The 22,499-nt window shown below is 40.3% G+C and overlaps 1 protein-coding gene across 11 annotated transcripts in view; it reads left to right on the top strand.

Annotated features, from left to right (window-relative positions):
- LOC106544851 (methyl-CpG-binding domain protein 1) overlaps positions 1-22,499 on the top strand; it is a 68,130-nt gene that overhangs the window by 7,223 nt on the left and 38,408 nt on the right. For 8 of the 11 annotated variants that reach the window (XM_087710697.1, XM_014061254.2, XM_014061250.2 and 5 more), the window contains exons 1-6: positions 6,188-6,323; positions 9,271-9,385; positions 12,844-12,891; positions 14,437-14,762; positions 17,288-17,373; positions 20,740-20,780. In XM_087710697.1, the coding sequence (XP_087566823.1) occupies positions 6,214-6,323; positions 9,271-9,385; positions 12,844-12,891; positions 14,437-14,762; positions 17,288-17,373; positions 20,740-20,780 (726 nt within the window). In that variant the 5' untranslated portion in view covers positions 6,188-6,213. Of the gene's footprint in view, positions 1-6,177; positions 6,324-9,270; positions 9,386-12,843; positions 12,892-14,436; positions 14,763-17,287; positions 17,374-20,739; positions 20,781-22,499 lie in introns of those variants that run through there. The other 3 variants (XM_087710693.1, XM_087710694.1, XM_087710695.1) reach the window with 1 other exon arrangement.

Below are 22,499 nucleotides of genomic sequence, written 5' to 3'. Positions count from 1 at the left end.
ATATCCTGAAACGATTCTATCTCAAATATCTAGTCAAGTTAAAAGCTTTTAGTAAAAATACTATCCTGGTTCAAATTAAATGAAACCATTGTTGGATTCACTAAATCTTGTACCACAAACATAATTTGTAAATTATAATCCAAAGGTATACTATACAACCATCATGACTAGATTTGTATATCATCACTAGCTTATAGTGCAAAGCAGGTAATTGGATATGTGCCCTATAATATGTGACATCTGAGAGGCATTTCTAATCAATGATCATGCAATGTGCAATAGCAGAGTTGGAAGGGACCTTGGAGGTCTTCTAGTCCAACCCCCTGCCTAGGCAGGAAACCCTATACCGTTTCAGACAGATGGCTATCCAACATCTTCTTAAAGACTTCCAGTGTTGGGGCATTCACAACTTCTGGAGGCAAGCTGTTCCACTGATTAATTGTTCTAACTGTCAGGAAATTTGTCCTCAGTTCTAAGTTGCTTCTCTCCTTGATTAGTTTCCACCCATTGCTTCTTGTTCTACCCTCAGGTGCCTTGGAAAATAGTTTGCTCCCTCTTCTTTGTGCCCAATGTTCAAATTTGTCAAGATCCTTCTGTATCTTTAGCCTATCTTCTGGAGTGTTGGCTATTCCTGCCAGCTTGGTGTCATCTGCAAATTTGATGAGTTCCCCATTTATTCCCTCATCTAACTTATTGATGAAGATGTTGAAGAGTACTGTGCCAAAACAGAGTCTTGGGGTACTCCATTGCATACTTCCCTCCATGAAGATGCAGTTCCATTGAGGACTATCCGTTGAGTGCGGTTGGTCAGCCAGTTACAAATCCATCTGGTGGTGATGCTGTCTAACCCACATTCTTCTACTTTATCTAGTAGTAGGTTATGGTCTACCTTATCAAATGCTTTACTGAAGTCTAAGTAAACTATATCGACTGGCATTCCTCTGGTCCACTAATTTTGTCACGTTATTAAAGAATGCAATAAGATTAGTCTGGCATGATCTGTTTTTGACAAACCCATGTTGGCTTTTGGCTATTACTTTGTTTGCTTCTAGATGTTCGCTAATTCGTTGCTTGATTATCTTTTCCAGAATCTTTCCTGGTATTGAGGTCAGACTGATAGGTCTGTAGTTTCCTGGATCTCTTTCCCCCCCTTTTTTGAAGATGGGAACTACATCAACTCTTTTCCAGTCCTCTGGTAGTTCCTCGGTACTCCAGAATCTCTGAAAGATATAGTTCAGTGGTTCTGAGATCTCGTCTGCCAGTTCCTTCAGAACCCTGGGGTGTAATCCATCTGGGCCTGGTGATTTGCACTCGTCTAGTGCGGCTTTGCGCTTCCGATGGGCCGCTCATGCTCTTGGCCGAATGAGAAGAAAAACACTGGACAAATGCTTTCTCGGGATGAGGGCTTCGAATATCCTTTGGAGGCCTCTTTTATTAGGTGCAAACAAAGGGAAGGTGTATACAATTACAGCAAGAGACACATGATTAACGAAGTCCAATAATAATGTTGCAGCGTAGCATAAACCTCATCTCTAGGCAGGGAAAAAGGTGGGGTGAAGGGTGGGGGGAGAGGTGAGGAATATACGCACGGCCCACATTCCTGTGTCCGTTTCAGGTACTTGCTAATTGATATATGCCAGATGCCAGTGCAGCCCGTCCTGGACCCTTCACACGTAGGCTGGTACGGCACTGCATGTTAATTAAAAGGAATGTTTATACATGTTGCTAAAAGGAATGTGGCAGCATCTCCTGGTACGATGCTTTCTCCATCCTTGTGTGTATGTGTGTGTTTCAGGCAGCCAACACTGCCCTGCACACACACCCAGGTGATGGATTCCAACAGTCTAGGGTAGACAGGTGCTCACTTACCATTTTTTTCCCTATTTCAACTTGTGTTTCTAATCTGATTTTTGTGGTGCTTTTTTTGATAGGTTGGACTGTTTTATCCCTTTGTGTAAAGACAGATGCAAAACATGAGTTAAATAGTTCTGCTTTCTCCCAGTTGCTTGTCACCTTCTTGCCACTTTCTCCCAGCAATGGACCAATTGTTTCCTTCACATTTTTCTTATGTTTAACATGTTGGAAGAAGCTTTTTTTTGTTATTTTTTACTTTTGTGGCAAGCCTTTCTTTCATTGTGAGTCTTAGCTTTCCTCACTTCATCTTTACAGGCTCGGGCTATTTGACAATATTCTGCCTTAATTATGTCCCCACTTTCCACTTTTTATACTTATCTTTTTTGTCTTTCCATTTGTCAGAGAGTTCTTTATGTAGCCATGCTGGTTTCTTTTGGGAGCTGTTACTTTTCTTCTTCATTGGTATTGTGCTAGACTGGGGTTTGTTAATCTCATTTTTCAAAATTTTCCAAGCTTCTTGAGTCATGTTTATGGTACTATTTGTTTTTACATCTATTATGTAAGAAGCTGCCTATTAGTTGTGTAATGGCTGTGTAAGTGGCTTATGAGCTAGAGACTGGAATTCTCAGAGCTAATCATGCCACTGCTATACAGGGATTTGAATCTGGATAGTTTTTCCAATTAAAAGCTTAACTTCAATAGTGCAATCAAAGCAGAGTGGTTATTCATAATAACTCATAATGAATTCTAAGGAAATTAATATATTAAATCTTATTTCATTCTGTTTTATGACGTTTAAAATTGGCATCTAGCATTTCATCATTCTGAAAAAGCTGAAAGGAGTGATAACGTGTCCCTGGCTCATTTGCTAAACCTGCTCTTCAGGGGTGATTGCTTGCCTGAAATACAAGATAAGGCATTTCCGGTTTGGTTTCCTTCACTTTCAATTTTTGCCTAAAATAATAGTGTTGGGTCACATAACTATTTTTTCCCCTATCTTTTTTTGTAATTTGTTTTTCATGTTTTCACAGAATATGTGTGTATGCTGATAGTATCTTCTTGGATTGTAGAGAGTAAAAAAATGAAACCACACATTATTCAGTTCTTATTTTTGTTGATGTTTCAATACTCTTAAGAGAGTCCTTGAAGCACAATGCATCTTCTTTCAAACAGGCAAGTTCCTTGATTTGATTTTTACAGCAAGTATAATCAGCTTAAAATTGGGAAGATTGTGACTTTTTCAAACTACTTGGGTTTTGGAAGGTTATGTGGTAAAGGGACATAGCTTGAGAAGGCAAAACATTGCTATTTCCATTACTACTAAAAAGAGGGTATGGGAAGCAGGGCTTCTGGATTTTTTTCTTATTCTGTAAAAATAGTTTTCTAGGTCACATGACCAGGAAAGAAAATAGGAGTGTGTGGGTTTAAAATAGAGAAGTAAGTAACATGCTAAACCATTCCCAACTGCCTATGCCTTTGGGATGCATTGGATTCCCCCCCCCCCCCCCCGGGGTTTGGATTTTTTTCCCCACAGCCACTAGCTGAATTTTGTGATTTTTAAAAACTCTTTCAGTGCTCCCTCCCAACACCACATTTGCTTTGTTTTGTTTTTGGAGTTGTGCTGAACAGAAAGAGACCGATTGAAAGAATCCCAAGCCATTCTACATAATTTCTTTCCAAATTTCTGTTGGATTGGAAAGAATATGAGTTATATTTCTGTATTGATTGTACAATGTATGTTCCTAATGCTATGTTTAATATTAACTAGGTGGTGGCTGAAGGGTAGTGGCCCTTTGACTTTTTATGATTAACACCCATGGTAATGTCATCCAAGCTGGTTGTTTGCGTTTCTTACTGAGGCATAAACTTATCATGCAGTGTACTGTGCTAAAATATGGATGGCTATAGTGTTATATGGGGGCAGCTTGTGTAGATTATTTATCTTGTACTATACAAGATGAGAAGGGCTGAACTCAGAAGCATTTGCTTTTCAATCAGGGCAGCTCTGGTATAGAGCAGACCCCACTTTAAAACAGATTGGCCGCCATATTATTTGCTTTTTGTAAGTTTAAAAAATGGAATTGTTTTAAAGAACTGAAAGATGAAATGTCACTGTTAATTTATTATTATTGTTGTTGTTATTATTACTTGGAGATTTTTTTTCTCCTCCTCCTCCTCCTCCTCATTATTATTATTATACAATTGTATCACAGCGGCCAGTTGTTTCGCCGGATTTGGCATTGGTTACTAGTCGGGCCCCACCCAGGGGCCTAGGACATCATAACGTATTTTCGTAATATGTGTGCAGATCCAAGCAGTGCGGCTTTTTGCATTTGACTGATGGTGATTTTGTCAATTTTTAACTGTTTTAAATGTAATTCCAGTGCTTTTGGAATAGCACCCAGTGTGCCAATTACCACTGGAATTATCACTGCTGGTTTGTGCCATAGTCGTTGAATTTCGATTTTTAAGTCCTGGTAATTTGCGATTTTTTCATGTTCCTTCTCAGCGACCCTGCTATCACCTGGTATTGCGATGTCTATGATTGTGACCTTATTTTTCTCAACCAATGTGATGTCTGGTGTATTATGCGCCAGTATTTTGTCTGTTTGTATGCGAAAATCCCACAAGATCTTGACCATCTGATTTTCGGTGACTTTTTCAGGCTGATGTTCCCACCAGTTTGTTGCTGTTTTCATATTATAATTTTTGCACAAATTCCAATGGATCATTTGTGCTACTGAATTGTGCCGCAATTTATAATCAGTCTGCGCGATTTTTTTTACAGCAGCTGAGTATGTGATCAACAGTTTCATCAGCTTCTTTGCAAAGTCTGCATTTGGCATCATCAGAGGATTTTTCGATTTTGGCCTTAATGGCATTTGTGCGGATAGCTTGTTCTTGCGCAGCCACGATTAGTGACTCTGTTTCTTTCTTTAATATACCTGTTGTTAACCATAACCAAGTTTGTTCACTGTCCACTTTATCTTTTATTTTTTCCAGAAATTGGCCATGCAGTGCTTTGTTCTGTCAACTCTCCATTCTTGATTTTATCACTTCTTTTCTGTATTCTTGTTTTGTCTGTTGGGCCTTCAGTAGTTTTTTGTTCTTTACTTCGATTAATAGATGTTCTTGACTTTCTTTTAAATAATCAGCCAGTGCATGTTTTTCTTCTTCAACTGTTTGCTTCACTTGTAATAATCCTCTGCCACCTGATTTTCGTGGCAGGTATAGTCTATCAGTATCACCACGTGGATGTAAACTGTAGTGCATTGTCATTAGTTTCCTGGTTTTTCGGTCCAAAATGTCCAAATCAGCTTGTGTCCAGTTAACTATACCAGCTGTGTATCTTATAACTGGTATTGCCCAGGTATTTATGGCCTTGATTGTATTTCCACCATTCAATTTAGATTTCAAAATTTTCCTAACTCTGTTGGTGTACTTCTCCATGCTTGATGTTATCCAACTGTAGAATGCCTAAGTATTTGTAGGCTTCATTTTCGTTGCATTTAATTAGTTGGCCATTGGGCATTTCAATTCCCTCACATGCAGTGATTTTGCCCCTTTTTATGGATTCCAAGAAAAGTCATGTTAAATGTTAGATGTGGTGGGAGCTGGAGATAATCAAGATCTAGAATCAACAAGACCAGTGTTATGGTAAATCTGCAATTGTAAATCATTTGAACAATAACAGGAACACCAAGGAGGAGGAATACAAAAGGTAGCAGATATGGTTACAGGTTGGATCTGAACTTGTGAGGGAAAGCTAGATCAAGACTTCAGGGAACAGTCTAGAAAAAGGCTGTGTTTGGTGAAAACACTTATTCAGTTTTTTACATACAATTGCAGCTTCCAGACTCGGGATGCTCTGATGAATGTTATGTAATATATTCTACCAGAAGGGTCAACCCCCTACAACAAAGTGGTATCCACAGAAGAACAAAAACTTCTTCAACTAGTTTAGTTTAGGTTACTTTATTGTCATTGCACTTCATACAATGAAATTAAATGCCATCTTCAGTGTACATTATAAGTATAAAAATAAAACACAAACACACATCTTTTGCATTCTATACAATTGAATTGAAAATCCCTGATATTGCATTAATATTAATATTACAAAATTAATTAATATTAATCTCCTCCTTCTCCTCCTCCTCCCCTCCCTCCTCCTCCGCTTTCTCCTTTTTCTTCTTGTTCTCCTTCTTGGTGCTGCTGCTCCACCTCTCCCCCCCCTCTATAATTTGCATACCCATAAATGTTTATTGTGTATTTCCCCTTCAATGCCATTATTATGACCCTTCCATTTCTCTGTCTTTTTAGGGCCTTTTCAATGGTATTTCCATCCCAGCAGAAAACATGACAGACGGCTGGGTGGATTGTCCCTCCTTGGGACCTGGCTGGAAGCGTCGTGAAGTCTTGCGCAAAGGTGGAACAAGGAGTGGCCATTCCGATACTTATTATATAAGGTAATTCTGTTTGGGAGCATATTGGGAAAAGGATGCTGGTATCAGTTTCTTATCCATAGGCAAAAGCGTTCAATCATTTCCAAAACATTTATTTGGAAACCTTTGAGAGTAAGAAACATTCTGGAGTTTCATGGTTGCTCAATGTATTCAGGGCAACAATTGTCATTTTGTCTGTTTCCAAACTTTTGTTTACTTCATTCAATGAAATACCATTGTCAGTTGTTGCTATGAATTGTTGATCTTGCTTGTTTTTTCTACTTCATCTAAGGATGTCATATATGTGAGATTTCCAGAAATTCTATAAGCAGTTAACTGGTACGAACAATATTGCGTCAGCAAGCTTAAACTCCTCTACTTTTTTGACTTAGAATGTACTAGATTGCCTCTTGATAATTATTATTCTACCTTGTTTCCCTACTCTGTATGACAGATACGCTTACCTATAGAATTGTTGTAATGATTATTGAGAGATTGCATGTATTCTACAGAAGTTCCATTATAATTATTATATGCCATATCTGCAAAGAACGCCAGGCATGTTAAAGGCAAAAGTATAGCACAATTTTTAAAAATATTTTTATTAAAGGATATAATTGCAATAATAAAGGTTAATGCAAACTAAAAGAAGAGTAGAAAAAAGTGTAAAAAGTAAAAAGTAAAGAAAAAAGTAAAGAATAGAAAGAAAAAAGAAAAGTAAGAACATAGTGAAGAAAAAAATAACTGTATGCAGAAGTCACATCCAACTTTTATCTCAAGTATAAAAATCTGTAAACAAAGAAAGCATTGTCTTGTCAGTTTTGCTGTCAGCAACAGTTCATTGAATATTGCCAAAAATAACATGTCTATGTTAATTTTAATCAAATAAAGAAACTTTATATTTCTTCGTATTTCTAACAATGATAATCTTTAGTCCATTCAAAGTATATCACTTGATTTCTTTTGATTATTTTTACCCCAAGATTCACTCCAGCTTTAACAAACCCTTTTTTGAAAAAACAATGTAAAATAATTATCCAGATCATTCACTTAGTTTTTTATAATTGCCTTTTGATTTAAAAAAATCAACTGATTTCTTTTGTATCTCCAAACAAACACTCTTTTCCAGGTCATTCATGTAGCCCAGGGGTAGTCAACCTTTTTATACCTACCGCCCACTTTGTATCTCTGTTAGTAGTAAAATTTTCTAACCGCCCACCGGTTCCACAGTAATGGTGATTTATAAAGTAGGGAAGTAACTTTATAAAATTTATAAACCAGAGTTACATCAAACCCCTACCGCCTACCATGAAAGCTGGAATGCCCACTAGTGGGCGGTAGGGACCAGGTTGACTTCCACTGATGTAGCCTGTCATTTGTAGATCACCTTTCACTGTCTTGTCAGATAAAACTTTTTTCCCCAAACATCTTTTTGACATACAATAGTTTATCCATAGAACCCAACATAGTTTTTGATATTGTTGATATTAACTTCTGATCTCATTTTAAAAAAATATCTTTCAGTATTTCCAATATTATAATATTTTGCATCTTTCAGTAGCTATTTATCAGATTTATGTATTCTTTCATTCTAGTGTCCAAGTTTTAAAACTATTTATCTTAGAAAAATTTCAAAATAAACAGTGCTTTTAAAGGTGAAAAAAATATAACAGAAAAGGAAACAAAATATAATATATTGTTATAATGGTAATCAGTTTTGATTTTATACATACTTATCTAATGCAAATATGCAAGTAAGTATACATTTACTTTTAATACACATTAAAGATTAAAGGCAGATTCACTTGGTGTTTTCAGATTTCAATCCAGAGGTTTCTAATAGGAGAAAAATAGATAAAAAGCTATTTCTGAGTGTGATTAGAAAAAGAATTATGCAAACTTAGCCTCCTTTTAAAAGTGCTGACCAGGGTTTGAGCAAAATGGATATTCCCTCATTTCTCAATGCTCAAAACCTAATGATTAATTTATCCTGGTTCTTGGCATTCAGTGATACAGCCTAAGAATCATCTTCTCCTACTAAAGCACGGGTGGTGTCATGTTGTTGTAACGTGACGCATCATGACATTTTCCCCTTTGCAGAGCTGGGGTGGGTGTGGCCTGCATGTGACACATCCAGCCAGTGGGCCACCAGTTTGACACTCCTGTACTACAGAGTCAAAATGTTGGTAAAAATCCCAACTAACTTAGAAATCAACTCTCTTCTACTTTTATTCCATTATCACTACTGAGAAAAATAACCATATAAAGATAGACCCAAGGGGGAAATATTTATCCATTACATTAAAGCTATGCATTCCTTTAAGTTTATCCTGTCTCCTAAACACTTTATGAACATGTCGAGCGCTCTAGAAACAGTATGAGGATACCTTCTAATCTCCCAATCTAATCCCCATCCATTGCACTTCTTGATCCCCCATCCATGTACCAATCAACCAACCCAACTCAGCTTCTGTTTCCAAACGCGGTTAACTAGATATAATTGGATACGAAGACCAAATAAGTGATTTCCAGCCAGGGATTGGCGGGGAGCAGAAGAGGTGGGCATAGAGAAATAGTCTATAATTTTGAGGTTTTTTTTCCACTATATCTCCTGTCCTCTTGAGCAACTAAAGATTCTTAGAGGCTGTGAGGATAGGAGATGTTTTTTGAAGATCAAATGAATTTTGAAAATAGGTTAAGTTATCAGATGGTTACTAATATTATTTCTCTGGGAACAATAAGACGGAACTCTTGGTTACTGTTGCTAATATACAATGTGGCCTGCTTCCCATACAGCCTGAAATTACACATACTAACAAAGAACATGATTTATTTTTAACATCCACGCTGGTCTTGTAATAGAATAAGGAGGCAGCAGCAGAAAATGGAAATTTGATATAAGGTGGTGCTTTTATTTTCATTGAATTTTTTTCCTGAAAGTTTCTAATAATAGCTTCACTTTCTCTTACAGCCCCAGAGGAGAGAAGATCCGCAGCAGAGTGGAGCTGTTAAGGTTGCTGGGATGCTCACGGGATCTGACTGATTTTGATTACAGGAGAGGAATCTTTGTTGAGCCAAACACAGAGGTATTATTATAGGTAACACTGGCTGTGATAGCCTGATTGGTTGCTGTGAATTTTGTTCCAAGTCATATTGCAAAGGTTTTGTCTTGCTGCCACCTTCCAATTAATCCCAAGTTTTAAAGTATTTTTTGTTGTTTATTTTTCCAAAGTAGATTTCTTTATTTATGCTTATTTTGTTTATTCCTGGCCCTTCTTTTATTTTATCCTCATAATTACTTTGTGACACTGTTCCCTCTAAGGTGCGCGGCTGCGCGGGCCGCGCACATGGCAAGAAATCCCCGCGCAGAGGTTTCTAACTGCCGCGCAGAGGTTTCTTTCAAAGCAAACGTGGGGAAGTCCTTTGCGGGTGGCTAGAACTGGCCGCCCGCAAAGGACCTCCCCAAACTTGCTTCAGCGGCAGCTCTCAGCCTACGGCAGCAGCGTCACGCAGGCTGTGGAAGGAGCGGGAAGAGGAGGGAACCAAAGAGAGGCTTTTGCCGAGTCTGCGCCCCACAGCCAGGACCGTCCTTGCGCCTCAAGCTGCGTTTCTTCCTGCAAAGCCCTTCTGGCGTCAAGCGGAACTCTCGGGTTGCCCGAAGGGCTTTGCAGGAAGAAACGCGGCTTGAGGCGCAAGGACGGTCCTGGCTGTGGGGCGCAGACTCGGTAAAAGCCTCTCTTTGGTTCCCTCCTCCTCCTCCTCCTCCTCCTCCTCCTCCTCCTCCTTCCACAGCCTGCGTGACGCTGCCGCCGTAGGCTGAGAGCTGCTGCTGCCGCTGCTGCACAACTGAGGGAGGGAGAGCGAAAGCAGAGGTAGCCTCAAATTTAATTTAAATTCTTTAAAAGAATTTTTGGATTTCTCCTCACCAAACCTTTAAGACTGAAAGTTTTTCCTTACATGAACTTGAGCTAATATACCGTATTTATCGGCGTATAACACGCAGTTTTAAAACTAAAATTGCAAGCTTAAACCCTGCCTGCGTGTTATACGCCGATACTGCGTGTTATACGCCGGGTCCCAAACTGCCTGCTCCAGCTGATTCACCGGCGCCCATGATACTCATAGAAGTGCAGCATCCATTTCATGGCAGCGTCGGCGGCTCTCCAGCTACCCTGCCTGATATAACCCCTACCTTGCAGCAGTGGCGGCAGCTCTCCAGCCACCTGCTGTTCGCTTTAACCCCATCATTGAACAAGCGGCGGCTGGAGAGCCGCCCGCTGCCTGATTTAACCCCATCCTAGCAGCAGCGGCTCGCAGCGGCCAGAGAGCCGCCCGCTGCCTGTATTTTTTCTCCATCATTGCGGGTGCTTACCTTCCCGCCCGCCTGCTCTCTGGTCCCAAGTGTACGCGCCGGCATTCTCCCAATCAGCTGTGAGTCCGCAGCCGCCCGCGCTGCTGTTTTAAAGGCTGCTCCTCAGGACCCTCCGAGGCCACCGTACTTCTGACGAGTGACGTCCCTGACGTTACGCTGAGGACGTTACTCGTCAGTGCAATTAAAGAGTAACCTGAGTCTGCTAGCGACACAGGCCAGGTACTGTGGTGAAAACAAAAACATATAGAAATAGGGGTTTATGTGGGGGGGGCTTGTTATGTGGCGCAGGGGGAAAGAGTATGTGATATGGGGGGTGGGGTTATATGGTACAGGTGGTATCAGGACTATGTGGTACAGGGGGATTAGGTTGTACAGGTGGATCTGGGGGGGGGATTAGGTGGTACAGGGGGATCAGAGGGGGGAAAATGATGTGACAGAAGAGGGTGGGGAAGTAATTCATGTTCTAATGTTATAAATTTTAATCCAACATTAAGTTCCGAGCTTCCAAGTCATTTATTTTTAATGAAAAAAAATTTTACTCAAATTTTTGTGTTAAAATGGGGAATGCGTGTTATACGCCGGTGCGTGTTATACGCCGATAAATACGGTACTTAATATGAGAAAGGTGCAGCAATTAACACTGCTTTTTAAAAAGAACAATATTTCTCAATTGTTTATCCATATGAAGTCTGCCTATCTTAAGTTCCTACTATACAAAAGGTATTACCTTCTAAGGCAACCTGTATACAATACATTAGTGGCCAATGTTACATTGCTCCTAATGACAAAATTAGAGCTGTGTTAAGCCTATGAAAAAAATCCCAAATGAATAAAATCATTATTAAGACCCAATGAAAAAATTACTAAAATTATGCATAAACTTTCATGTTCCCCAAATTTCCAATCCAAAACTTAACCCAGATTCTTCAGACATAGATTTGTAATTCAGAGTCAGACTCGATTATTAGAATGAATGCATTAATCGGGTGAATAATGTTGGTGAAATCTCATCTAACCTTCCATAATAATAACATACATACACAAATAGCTGACAGCCACATCTCTGAAACACTATTAAATCTGAACTAAATGTTTATCTAGAACTCAAATAAATAGCTGCTTTTTGGTTTTATTTTTTTTAATATTTATCAGTCTCTCTTTTATTCCATACTTCTGGTTGAAAGACTATTCTATGTCATGCTAAACAAATGCATATTCTAGTGGCGGTGGGGGCTCGTTGGCATCTTCAGCAGCAGCCCTGCCTCCTGTGAAAAAAACCGAAGATGGAGCAGATCCACGCAGATGACGTTGCTGCAACATGACTGGAGGAGGAATTCTGGGAGTTGAAGTCAGCAAGGCTTAAAGCTGTCAGGTTTGAAGACCCCTGGGTTTTTTTTTCCTAAAGGGTTAGGGGTGCAAAGGTCTTGTAACTTGACAGCTTTAAGACTTGCGTGCTTCAATGCCAGAGTTTCTGAGCCAACATTTTGGTTGCTAAGCAGGACCGTTGTTAAGTGATACTGATATTATATAACACTTTTAATTAAGCGGGTACTTTGAATAAACATAACTTTGAGTTTCAAATAACACTGATTTCGTTGTTGTCTTAGGTGACATCTGTGAAAAAAATTCAGGTGCTCAGGCATGAAAATGTGCCGCTCAAACACTATACTTTTCCGCTCACACTGAAAAAAAATTAGAGGGAACATTGCTTTGTGAGACAATATAATCTGAGATATACAGATAATCCTTGATTTATGATTACATTTGGACCAGAATTTCCATTGTAAGTAGCTTTTAAATGAATGGTTGTAAGTCAAGGACTACCTGTAGTTGATCTGTGATTACTGGTGAGCTTTCTCCACTTGTACAAGATGATCCTTTTCTGTGATCATCTGTTATCCTTGTCTTCTTATGGGGGAAGCTGAGCCCACATCGTGCTTAATAAGTTTTGTTGGAAAATCTATAGTTGAGGTGATTCTAAGGATGCAGGATTTTCTATTTTATTTATTAGTTAACTTCCTAAACTAAGAATAAATAAATAGATTATATTTATATAATCTATTTATTTATTTATTTATTTATTTATTTATTTATTATATTATGTAGTAGCAGTACTAGTAGTATATTACTGTAAGTTCAACTGTCTCCTCTGCCTCTTATCTCCTCTTGCAGCCACTGTCCTCAGCACTCTTCTCACCTACTGAAGGAAGTCCTCAGAGGGTGAGTGTATACAATCTTCACAAGCCAGAGCATTGTGATATGTAGAATAGTAGTTTGGTTGCCAGCTGGCAAAATATGATAAGGCAGAAGAGGTGGAAAGTCATCAGCATGATTGGTTTACTTGTTTGGCTGAATAGAAATTAACTAATGAGCAATTTGGAAAGCTATTTGATGAAAAGTATTCCAAAAAGTACATGCCAAAGATGTCCTGTTCAAGTGGTAAATTAGTTGTGCTCTCTGGATCATTAACAATTTTAGTAGCCTCCAATTCACCATGGATATTAGTCAGTGTGATACAGGTAGTCCTGGACTTACATCAGTTCACTTAGTGACTGTTCAAAGTTACAACGGCACTGAAAAAAGGACAATTACCATTTTTCACACTTAACGACTGTTGCATCCCCATGGCCACGTGATTTTATATTCGGATGCTTGGCAACTGACTCATATTTACGACGGTTGCAGTGTCCCAGGGTCATGTGATTCCCTTTGCGACCTTCTGACAAGCAAAGTCAATGGGAGAAACAGATTCACTTAGCAACCGTGTTGCTAATTTAACAGCTGCAGTGATTCGCTTAACAAATATGGCAAGAAAAGTCGTAAAATGGGGCAAAACTCGCAAAACAAATTTCTCACTTAGCAACATAAATGTTGGGCCCAGTTGTGGTTGTAAGTTGAGGCCTACCTGTGTTAGCCAGAGAAGAACTATAACAGGAGTATTAGCTGTATGTAGCAGGCTTACATTCTTGTAAGTCTGAAAGTACTCCTCCTATCCCTCACTTTTACTCTCCCCAAAAACTAGGGAAGATCCTTTCTGAGATGCTTTCACCACTCTTCTTCCTTCCAACTCAAATTTCGGTTATCAGGCCATTGTCCAGGCCATGGGTGTCAAACTCGCAGTGTCACATTACGTGATGTATCACGATGTTTTTTCCCTTCACAGAGCTGGAGTGGGCGTGACCTGCATGTGACGCATCTGTCCCCTGGGCCACCAGTTTGACACCCCCCCCCAGGTCTAGGCTGTGGCTCTTCCTCCTGTCTCCCAAGGTCATTCCCACATACTGTTACAAATGGAAATCCATGTAATTAAAACTACCATAAGGATAATTGTTTACCACTCTTTCCCTGGAAAGGGAAGATTCTAATCCATGGTTTTTCAAGTTGTATCCTACATTGTTTTATTTGAGTGTTTGAATGAGAAAGTACCTAACAGGTGTCCTTTGCCTGAGTGAAGCAATGTAAAAAGCGAATGAACTGTAGAAATCATGGATTGGCTTGTACAATTAATTAATTTCCCTAGTTTTTGGTCCTTGGTAAAACATTTTCATGGATCGAAGTGTTTGGTTACTAACACACACACACACACACACACACACACACACACACACACGAACGAATCCTGTCTTTTTGGTTCAGAAATGGCACTTGGGTGAACGTGAAGTATGGATCTTATATAGCCATTAACCTTGAAGTAAGCTTTTATTTGCAGACAAGAGTCTTATCTGTCATAGGCCTGAGACCACATTCTGTTTCTTCCTCCAATAGGTCAAAAAGAGTAGCAAAAAGCACCTACTGCATCTGGCAGCAACCACCTTACCATCCAAGAAACGACCTTGTTTGCAGGTGTTTCTAGAGCCTCAGCCTTCTCCAGGACAGGGGCTTCTGGAGCAGAAACCTTCAGAGCCGGAATTAGAGTTTCTGGGAGAGAACCAAGCCAATATGCAGAGTCAACAGTCAGCACTTCCTGTTACTCAGGATCAACCGGCACCAAAGCCAGGCAAACGACATCAGCATCCCCTGCCACTCATTCCTTCTCCAGGAACAATAGAAGATGTGACATTGCAGGAGAGCAACCCAAAAGAAGCTATGGCGTGAGCAGTTCCCTTGTCCCATTACCAGCAGATCGTTGCCATTTTATTGTATTTTTTCCCTTAAATTTATAGACACAAAATCATAGATTCAGATACAAATTTTGATAGAGATTTTGTTGCTCTGTTCCAAAATCTATTAATTAGACTGCATTCTAGCTAAGCCATTTACTAGCCAAATGCGAAACTCAAGTTTCTGAAATGCATTCTCAAACTTCTCTGGAATAAGTATCCGTTGGGTTTTAAATGTACGGTATGTTTAAATCATATTCTAAGGGAAAGAGGTCTCCTTCTCTCTTTTTACCAAAAGGTAATTCTGTTACAGGTTAAAACAGACTAAAATTGAATTTAAACAATTATGAAATCATATTCGGAAAGCCAATAATTTGATCACGATGGACATTTCTACATCAGGGCTTTAAAAAAAACCATTCTTACCAGGTTTATATGAAAGGTAGCCTTTGGGTTACCATAGGATTGGAATTTCCATCATTCTGCAATAGAGTCATAAAGCACATTGTCACATGACCACATCACTTGGTAACAGCAGTTCTAAAGTCTCAGTTGCCATTGTGGTTTTCGGACCACATAGTTCATTAACCGAGGCTCTCATGAGACCATGATATGTGAAAAGGGAGGAATCCCAGGCAAACAGGCCAATGGGCAAGAGTTGCGGGTGACAGCCACAGGCAGTTGGATGGATGCTCCAAGCAGGCACAATGGGGTACGGCAGGTGGGTGCCAGCAGCAGCTGCTGTGTAAGAACGGGTGGGCAATTGCTGTTGGCAAGCACTATGGAGTGGGGATGGGTGTATGGGTGGCACAGGCAAGTGCTATGGAGCATGGCAGTTGTTGTGAGTCAGTGCTAGGGTGTGCTGGCAAGGGATAGGTGCCATGAGCAGGCAGGTAGGTGAAAAAGTAGCAGGAATTATTTACAATGTCCCCCTGGCTTCCCCATTGACTTTGCTCGTGGGAAGCTGGCAGAGAAGGAAACAACTGGCATTCATGGGATTACGGGATGCTGCTGCTGCTGCTGCAACCATTGTAATTGTGAGCTTCTTGCTAAATGCCTGAATTGCAGCCCTTTGACCATGGATGTGCTGCGATGGCTGGAACTTTGCAGACAGGTGATGAGTTCCCCTTTGTTCAGTGCCATCGTAACTTTGAACAATAGCTAAACAAGAGATAAAAGCCTGAGGCAAGAAGGCATAAGCTGCCTTATTTCAAATAGCTCAAGTGGGTTCTGCATAAATTTCATATTTTTTCTCATCAAATTAGTCATAATTCCCTGCGTGGGACAGATAAAGTGATATGCCTTCTTTCCCAAATAGTGCAAGATTTTTGTGACTTTAAAAAAGTTCAATTTTTGAGTTAGAACAAATCATTCTTGAGTTAGATTAATATTGGCAAAAGCATATTCCCTGCACTGAGATTTTTGTACCTTGTTTCTCATCATTTTTAAATGATTTTGGTTGCTTTTTGTAGGGCTGCTATTTAGGAAACAAATTACAAATTGATAACTTTAATGGTCTTTCCTAACCGTGGCAGTAACTCCAGACATTAAGTAATAGAATATAGGAAGTTATATTAAGACTAAATTCTCTCATACATTTGAATAGGGTGAAGGCAGAAAGAAAACAGTTTAGGCAAGGAATGTTGTTGCTAAGAGAAGATCAGATAATCTCCAATAAATAGTCAGTTCTGTAGATATGTAAGTTTTAAAAACAGACAACTTGCTTTTCACTCAGATAGGACACCGAGGTTTGGAAGCTTTTTTCAGCTAGAAACTGGGTTTCTAGCTGATACTTTGAATCTTATTTCAGCAGCCTGTCACATTCTTTTGTTATGTGTATGAATATGCACACTTTTGAATAAATTCTGAACATAAATCTCAGTGTTCAAGGTTTAGCGTGTAATATTTTTTGATAGCATGCAATGTTCATAACATGGTGTTACTGCAGATACTCAGGAAGATACCCTCATCCTAAGCTAAGCCATGTTCCGCTGACCTGGACATCTTCAGTGAATTGTGCTGTTTAGCCAGTAATACCCAAAGAATTATGACAAAGCAAATCAAATATTGGATAAAAATGTTGCCAAGTTAATCATTGGCACCATATGATCACTATGTTATTACTGTTCCTGATAATACAGCTGGATATGGTCGTATAGTGGAAAACTTTGGAAAGCAGTTTTGAAAATCTCTTGGAATGATAAAGCAGGTTGCAAGAGCCAAGGTGGCGCAGTGGTTAAATGCAGCACTGCAGGCTACTGCTAGATCAGCAGGTCAGCGGTTCAAATCTCACCGGCTCAGGGTTGACTCAGCCTTCCATCCTTCCGAGGTGGGTAAAATGAGGACCCAGATTGTTGGGGGCAATATGCTGACTCTCTGTAAACCGCTTAGAGAGGCCTGAAAGGCCTATGAAGCGGTATATAAGTCTACTGCTATTGCTATTGCAATAAGCAACAGAGTAAGAAAGAATTATGATGTGGGTGAAAAGGAATGATCCTGTCCATCTCTTCTTCCAGTTGCTGTGCCAGCTGTCAGGGACAGTTTCCAGAAATAATGCTACCATCTCAGAGACGTTGTCGGTGGCTCTGCCCAGACTGCAGAGGTTGGTATTTCAAGTGATAAGGTGACAATACAAGGATTTGTTTTATTGATGCTGTGCTAGAATGGTAGATTATTTACTTATCTAAAGCAATTAAAGGATTAACTGTCCATTCCCTCAGTAGGAAGTGTGGAGGGGGAAAAAGTTGGAGAGTTGAGAAGGTGGGTAGGAACATCACAGTGGTAACAGGTAGAAGAAGGTATGGTAGGAATCTGAAGACCTGGGGATACCAGATCCAATATTTGAAAGAATATTCAATGTCTGGCCTTTGGCTTCTACTCTTGAGGCCTGGTCATCGGATCCTCAATAGCTCTCTGCTCTGGCTACTGCTGTCAAACCCCCTGATCAGTATGTGAAAAGGCTGCCCTTATTCACGATCTTACCAAGGGTAAGAGTGTCAACCTGGCATGTCTGAGATGTGCAGGTGGGCTTAGAGGAATGTGTTCCTCTCTTGAAATTATGCTCACCTGGTTTTGGGTTTTGCATTAACCAAGACCCAGAAGAGGATGGATACAGGGCTGTTGTCTGAGTTTTTGAAAGCTCTCAGAGGCTGTTCTCTACAGATAATTGAATATAAGATGCTGTGGTTGATGAAGAGCCGAGGTGGCGCAGTGGTTAGAGTGCAGTACTGCAGCCACTTCAGCTGACTGCTAAGCTGCAGTTCGGCGGTTCAAATCTCACCGGCTCTGGGTTGACTCAGCCTTCCATCCTTCCAAGGTGGGTAAAATGAGGACCCAGACTGTGGGGGCAATATGCTGACTCTGTAAACCGCTTAGAGAGGGCTGAAAGCCCTATGAAGCGGTATATAAGTCTAACTGCTATTGCTATTGCTATGTTGGCCTCTAGGGAATAGCTGCCTCTCTGCAGCCTCTCTGCTGCTGAGCTGCTTCCATTTTGGAGCAATGGGATTCTATCACTGGGCTGATGTTGAAGTCCCTATGGTTACTGGTTCTTGGGGATTTCAATTTGCCATCTGTAATGTTGTGTCCAGAGCATTTTAGGAATTGATGGCCTCCATAAACTTGTCCCAAGTTTCCACTGATCTGATACACACTGGTGACTAAATGATCTGGGGCAATTGTCTCAGGGCAATTGTGACATGATCTAGTATTGAAGGATTTTGACATCAATCCGTTGTCATGGAGAACTTACTCTGATTGCTTTCAGGCTTGCCTTTGTCACCCTTCCTGTCAAGGGGACAGGAACTACTTGATCAGCCTGCTCCAGGTGACTGATGGACCCTATAGATTTCCAGAAAAGCATTTTCTGTGAGGATCTGATGGCTGGTTGATCAAAGCTCTAGTCACTGCTTGGAGAAGGCAGGTGGTAGAGTGTTTGGACTTCATTGCTCTTATGTGATGTCTCCCTGTGCCCTCGCTTCTTTGCAAGCCCTTCTTTTTTTCATGTGACTGAATGTGTGTCGGACTGCTCATTAATATCTAGAAGGAAAGGACTGATACAGATTGTTCTCAACAGCCACAGTTGGGATTGGAATTTCTGTTGTAAGTTGGTGCAGGTGTAAGTCAAGTCAGACCCAATTTTATGACAATTTTTGATGGCAGTCGTTAAGCGAGTCACACGGTTGTTAAATTTCTCAAAGAGCATTTTTGCTGTTTGTTTTGCTGAAATGAGCATAAAAGATTGCAAATCATGATCATGTGATGCTGCAAATGGTCATAAATACGAGCCAGTGGCAAGCACCCAAACTCCAATCCTATGGACATGGGGGAAGTGTGACAGTTGTAAGTGCAAGTTACAGATTGTAAATCACATTTTCCAACACTGTTGTAACTTTCAACCACTGTTAAACAAAGGGTTGTAAGTCAAGGGCTAGTTATACTGCTATGACAAAGGTGAAAATGCTATCCTTGACAATGAATGATGTAAATCTTTGTAGACAAAAATTGCAAAGCCACATCTTGAAAGCTTTTGTAAGAATGGATGCTTTGCTTTTATATTATCAACAATGATGTGGTTTAGGTGCACTGTGCCACAGATTACTGGATATGAGGCCCAATTTCTAAATTTGGGCACCAGGGATCAGTTGGGGTTGCTATTCCTAAATTAGCTTTCCTGCAGAATAGGAACTTTGCTGCTCCTATTCAGAGTTATTCAGCTCTGAGTTAGTGGTGGAATTTCCTTCAACCTGTTTTTTTCCCCCTGGAGGTGGAAATGGAGATGGCTCACGGGCTCTATGATCTTACTCAAATCATTGATGACCTTGATGCACATAGGAGGTTATGTCAGATCTGTTTTTTGTCTCAGGAGAATAGTGGCAAGAGTTGGATATGAGAATAATTGACATTGGTCTTTTGTCATGATCAGTTGACCCCTTGATTGCTTTAGACCAATGGCTCCCAACGTGGGGCCCACACCCCACAGGGTGGCAATTGATTTTTAATGGGGCAATTTGAACCTTGTTTAAACCAAGTTAATGGTCTTTAGGCTACGCATGCGTAGAGTTCACTTTTTGAGTGAAGTATGAATTATATGTCATAAGGGGATGGGCATCAGGATTTTAGAGATGCTTAGGTGGGACATGGCCAAAAAAGGTTGGGAACCACTGCTTTAGAGTTTCCCTGTGCTTCCAGCCACAGGGGCCCTGTTAGGTTCCAGAGGGAACTTGGGGTTGTCTTGGAGGCTTGGGGAAATTGTTTAACTTAGGCTTTAGTCATTACTTGGAACGAGTGATTATGACCTTAGACCTGATTGTGACTTGGAGACCTCTCCAAACTTGTGCTACCTGGAGAGTCCCTCTTTCTCTTTTGCTGGAGGAAAAAGAGTGAATCTAACCAAAGATGCTCTGAGTTGGACTTTGAGTAAAGTCAAGTCCAATGGAATTCCTTCTGAGGGGCTTGAGCCTCTTGGTTTTAGGGAACAGGGTTTTCAAGACTTATCAATTTGCCCCGCTTGTCAAGCCATCGAAATAATTAAATGTCAGTAGGAAAGATACATTATTTTCCTTTCCTTCTTCAATAAAATATTGCTAGCTTTATATTTGAAGGCAAGGTATGAATCTGCAAGGCCTTTCTTTGACCAGAAAGATCTATTGCATAAGTGTGCCAGAGTATCCATTTCCCTTGCTTTCTCTATTTGAACATATCTAAGTCTGCTTCAGAGATAATAATTCTGTCAACCAGAAAGACTGCTGGAAACCTTCCTTTGTTTTCTTCCAATCCAAATAATTACTCATCTTGTGTTCTGCCTGAGAAGCAGGGCAATCTGTCAGATGTCTGATTCACTTATTATTGTGCCTAGTAACCTTTTGATTGATTGCCTTCTTTTTTACGCTACTGAATTTGTTAGTAGACACTAAGACAATGTTTTTGTGTGCCAGCTTTACTTACTTACTTGTTTTGTTTCTTTCAGCTCAGAGAAGAGCTTTTAACAGGGAGCAAAGATATTACAAGGTAAGATCTAAGACAGGGGTCCCCAACTCCTGGGCTGCTGCCCACAACCGGGCCTCGAGCCCTTTGGAACTGGGCCACGGAAGTGGTGGGTGAATGTGTGTGCACGTATCCCCACTTGCGTGAGCAGCACACAAGCACGGGCAAGTGTGCTCCATTTGTGCGAGCAGCATGCAGGCGTGCTCGTCACTTGCACAAATGGAGCTGTGCACTGCACATGCACATGCTTGCCCACCACTCATGTGGAACCATCTCCCCCTCCCCCAGCCATTACCACCAAGCTGGAAAGGTTGGGGAACTCTGATCTAAGGCACAGTGACACTTTCTGTTTTATTTAGAAAGTTTATTGAGGTATGTGAGTATAAAAGGTACTGTGCTTAGATATAAGTTTGCATCATATCAAAATGCTACTGCGACATTGTAAGATACAAGTATGCATGTTATTATTAGTCTGCATTTTTTATGATTGCACCTCTGTGTTTGCTCTCCGCTTTGCAACCGATGAAAGAATGGTTTTACTGCAGACAGAGAGAAGTATAGAGCTGGAAAATGGAAGAGCTGAAAAGCTGTGATTCTATCTCAAATTTGAAAGTTGTTTGTAATTGAAACCCAACTTGGTTATATGTTGGAATATATTAGAAGAGGTTTTCCCAATGAGAGACTCTTAGATGCTTTTGCTCTTCATTTCCTATAATCTGTAGCCAGCATGTTGAGCCCAACTAGGAGGTGCTCTGTTTTGGATTTAGAATACAGGTAGTCCTTGACGTACGGCCACAATTAACCCCAAAATTTATGTTGCTAAGTGAGTTTTGCCCCATTTTACGACCTTCCTTGCCCCAATTGATAAGTGAATCATTGCAGTTGTTCAGTTAGTAACACAGTTATTAAGTGAATCTGGCTTCCTCATTGGTTTTGCTTGTCAAAAGGTCACAAGAGGTGATCACATGACCCCGGACACACTGCAAACATCATAAATATGAACCAGTTGTCAAGGATCCGAATTTTAATCCCGTGACCAATTGGAAGCTTCAATGGTTGTAAATGTGAAAAGCATTCGCAAATCACTTTTTTCCAATGCCATTGTAACTTTGAACAGTCACTAAATGAACTGTTCTAAGTCAAGGACTGCCTGTATTAGAATATTGCGGAGGTACAGAAGCATATACTTTATCGATAGCAGCAGGGTTGAAGATTGAATTTAAGATGAAAAGATAAAGGTTTTGTTTGCCTCTTGGAGGAAGAAACCTCCTAGGACTATGACGGAATATAAGATAGAGCTATAAAACAAAATTGTCTATCTGGCAGGTCGGGCATTATGGTTGCTCCCATCTCCAGCCAAATTGTCCTAAGTAGTGTGTTTTGCAGAGATTCATGGCCCAAGATAGTAGAGGACCGTGGGTTAATGACAACAACTGTGGTTGAAAAGAAGAAAATGTGGATAATTGATGTGGCAATACCAGGGGTTAGTACAATAGAAGACTAAAAATTGGAGAAGATCACAAAGTATCAAGATCCGAAAATCAAAATTGAAAGATCAGTTGTGGTGGTCCCAGTGGTTATTGGCATACTGGGTGCCATACTAAAAAACTTTGGCCAGCACTTAGAAAATCTTACGTACTGACAACATTTCCATCTGTCAGTTATAAAAGGCTATACAGCTTGGATACACGCATAGATTACACTGATACATTACAACAGCCTAGGCTCTTGGGAATGACTTGA

The sequence above is a fragment of the Thamnophis sirtalis genome, unplaced genomic scaffold (assembly GCF_051295495.1).
Source record: "Thamnophis sirtalis isolate CommonGarterSnake01/CBP01778 unplaced genomic scaffold, rThaSir2_p1.2 scaffold_3, whole genome shotgun sequence".
Taxonomy (NCBI): Eukaryota; Metazoa; Chordata; class Lepidosauria; order Squamata; family Natricidae; genus Thamnophis; species Thamnophis sirtalis.
Note: the sequence above shows the minus strand (reverse complement) of the source record. Positions and strands in the feature narration are given on the sequence as shown.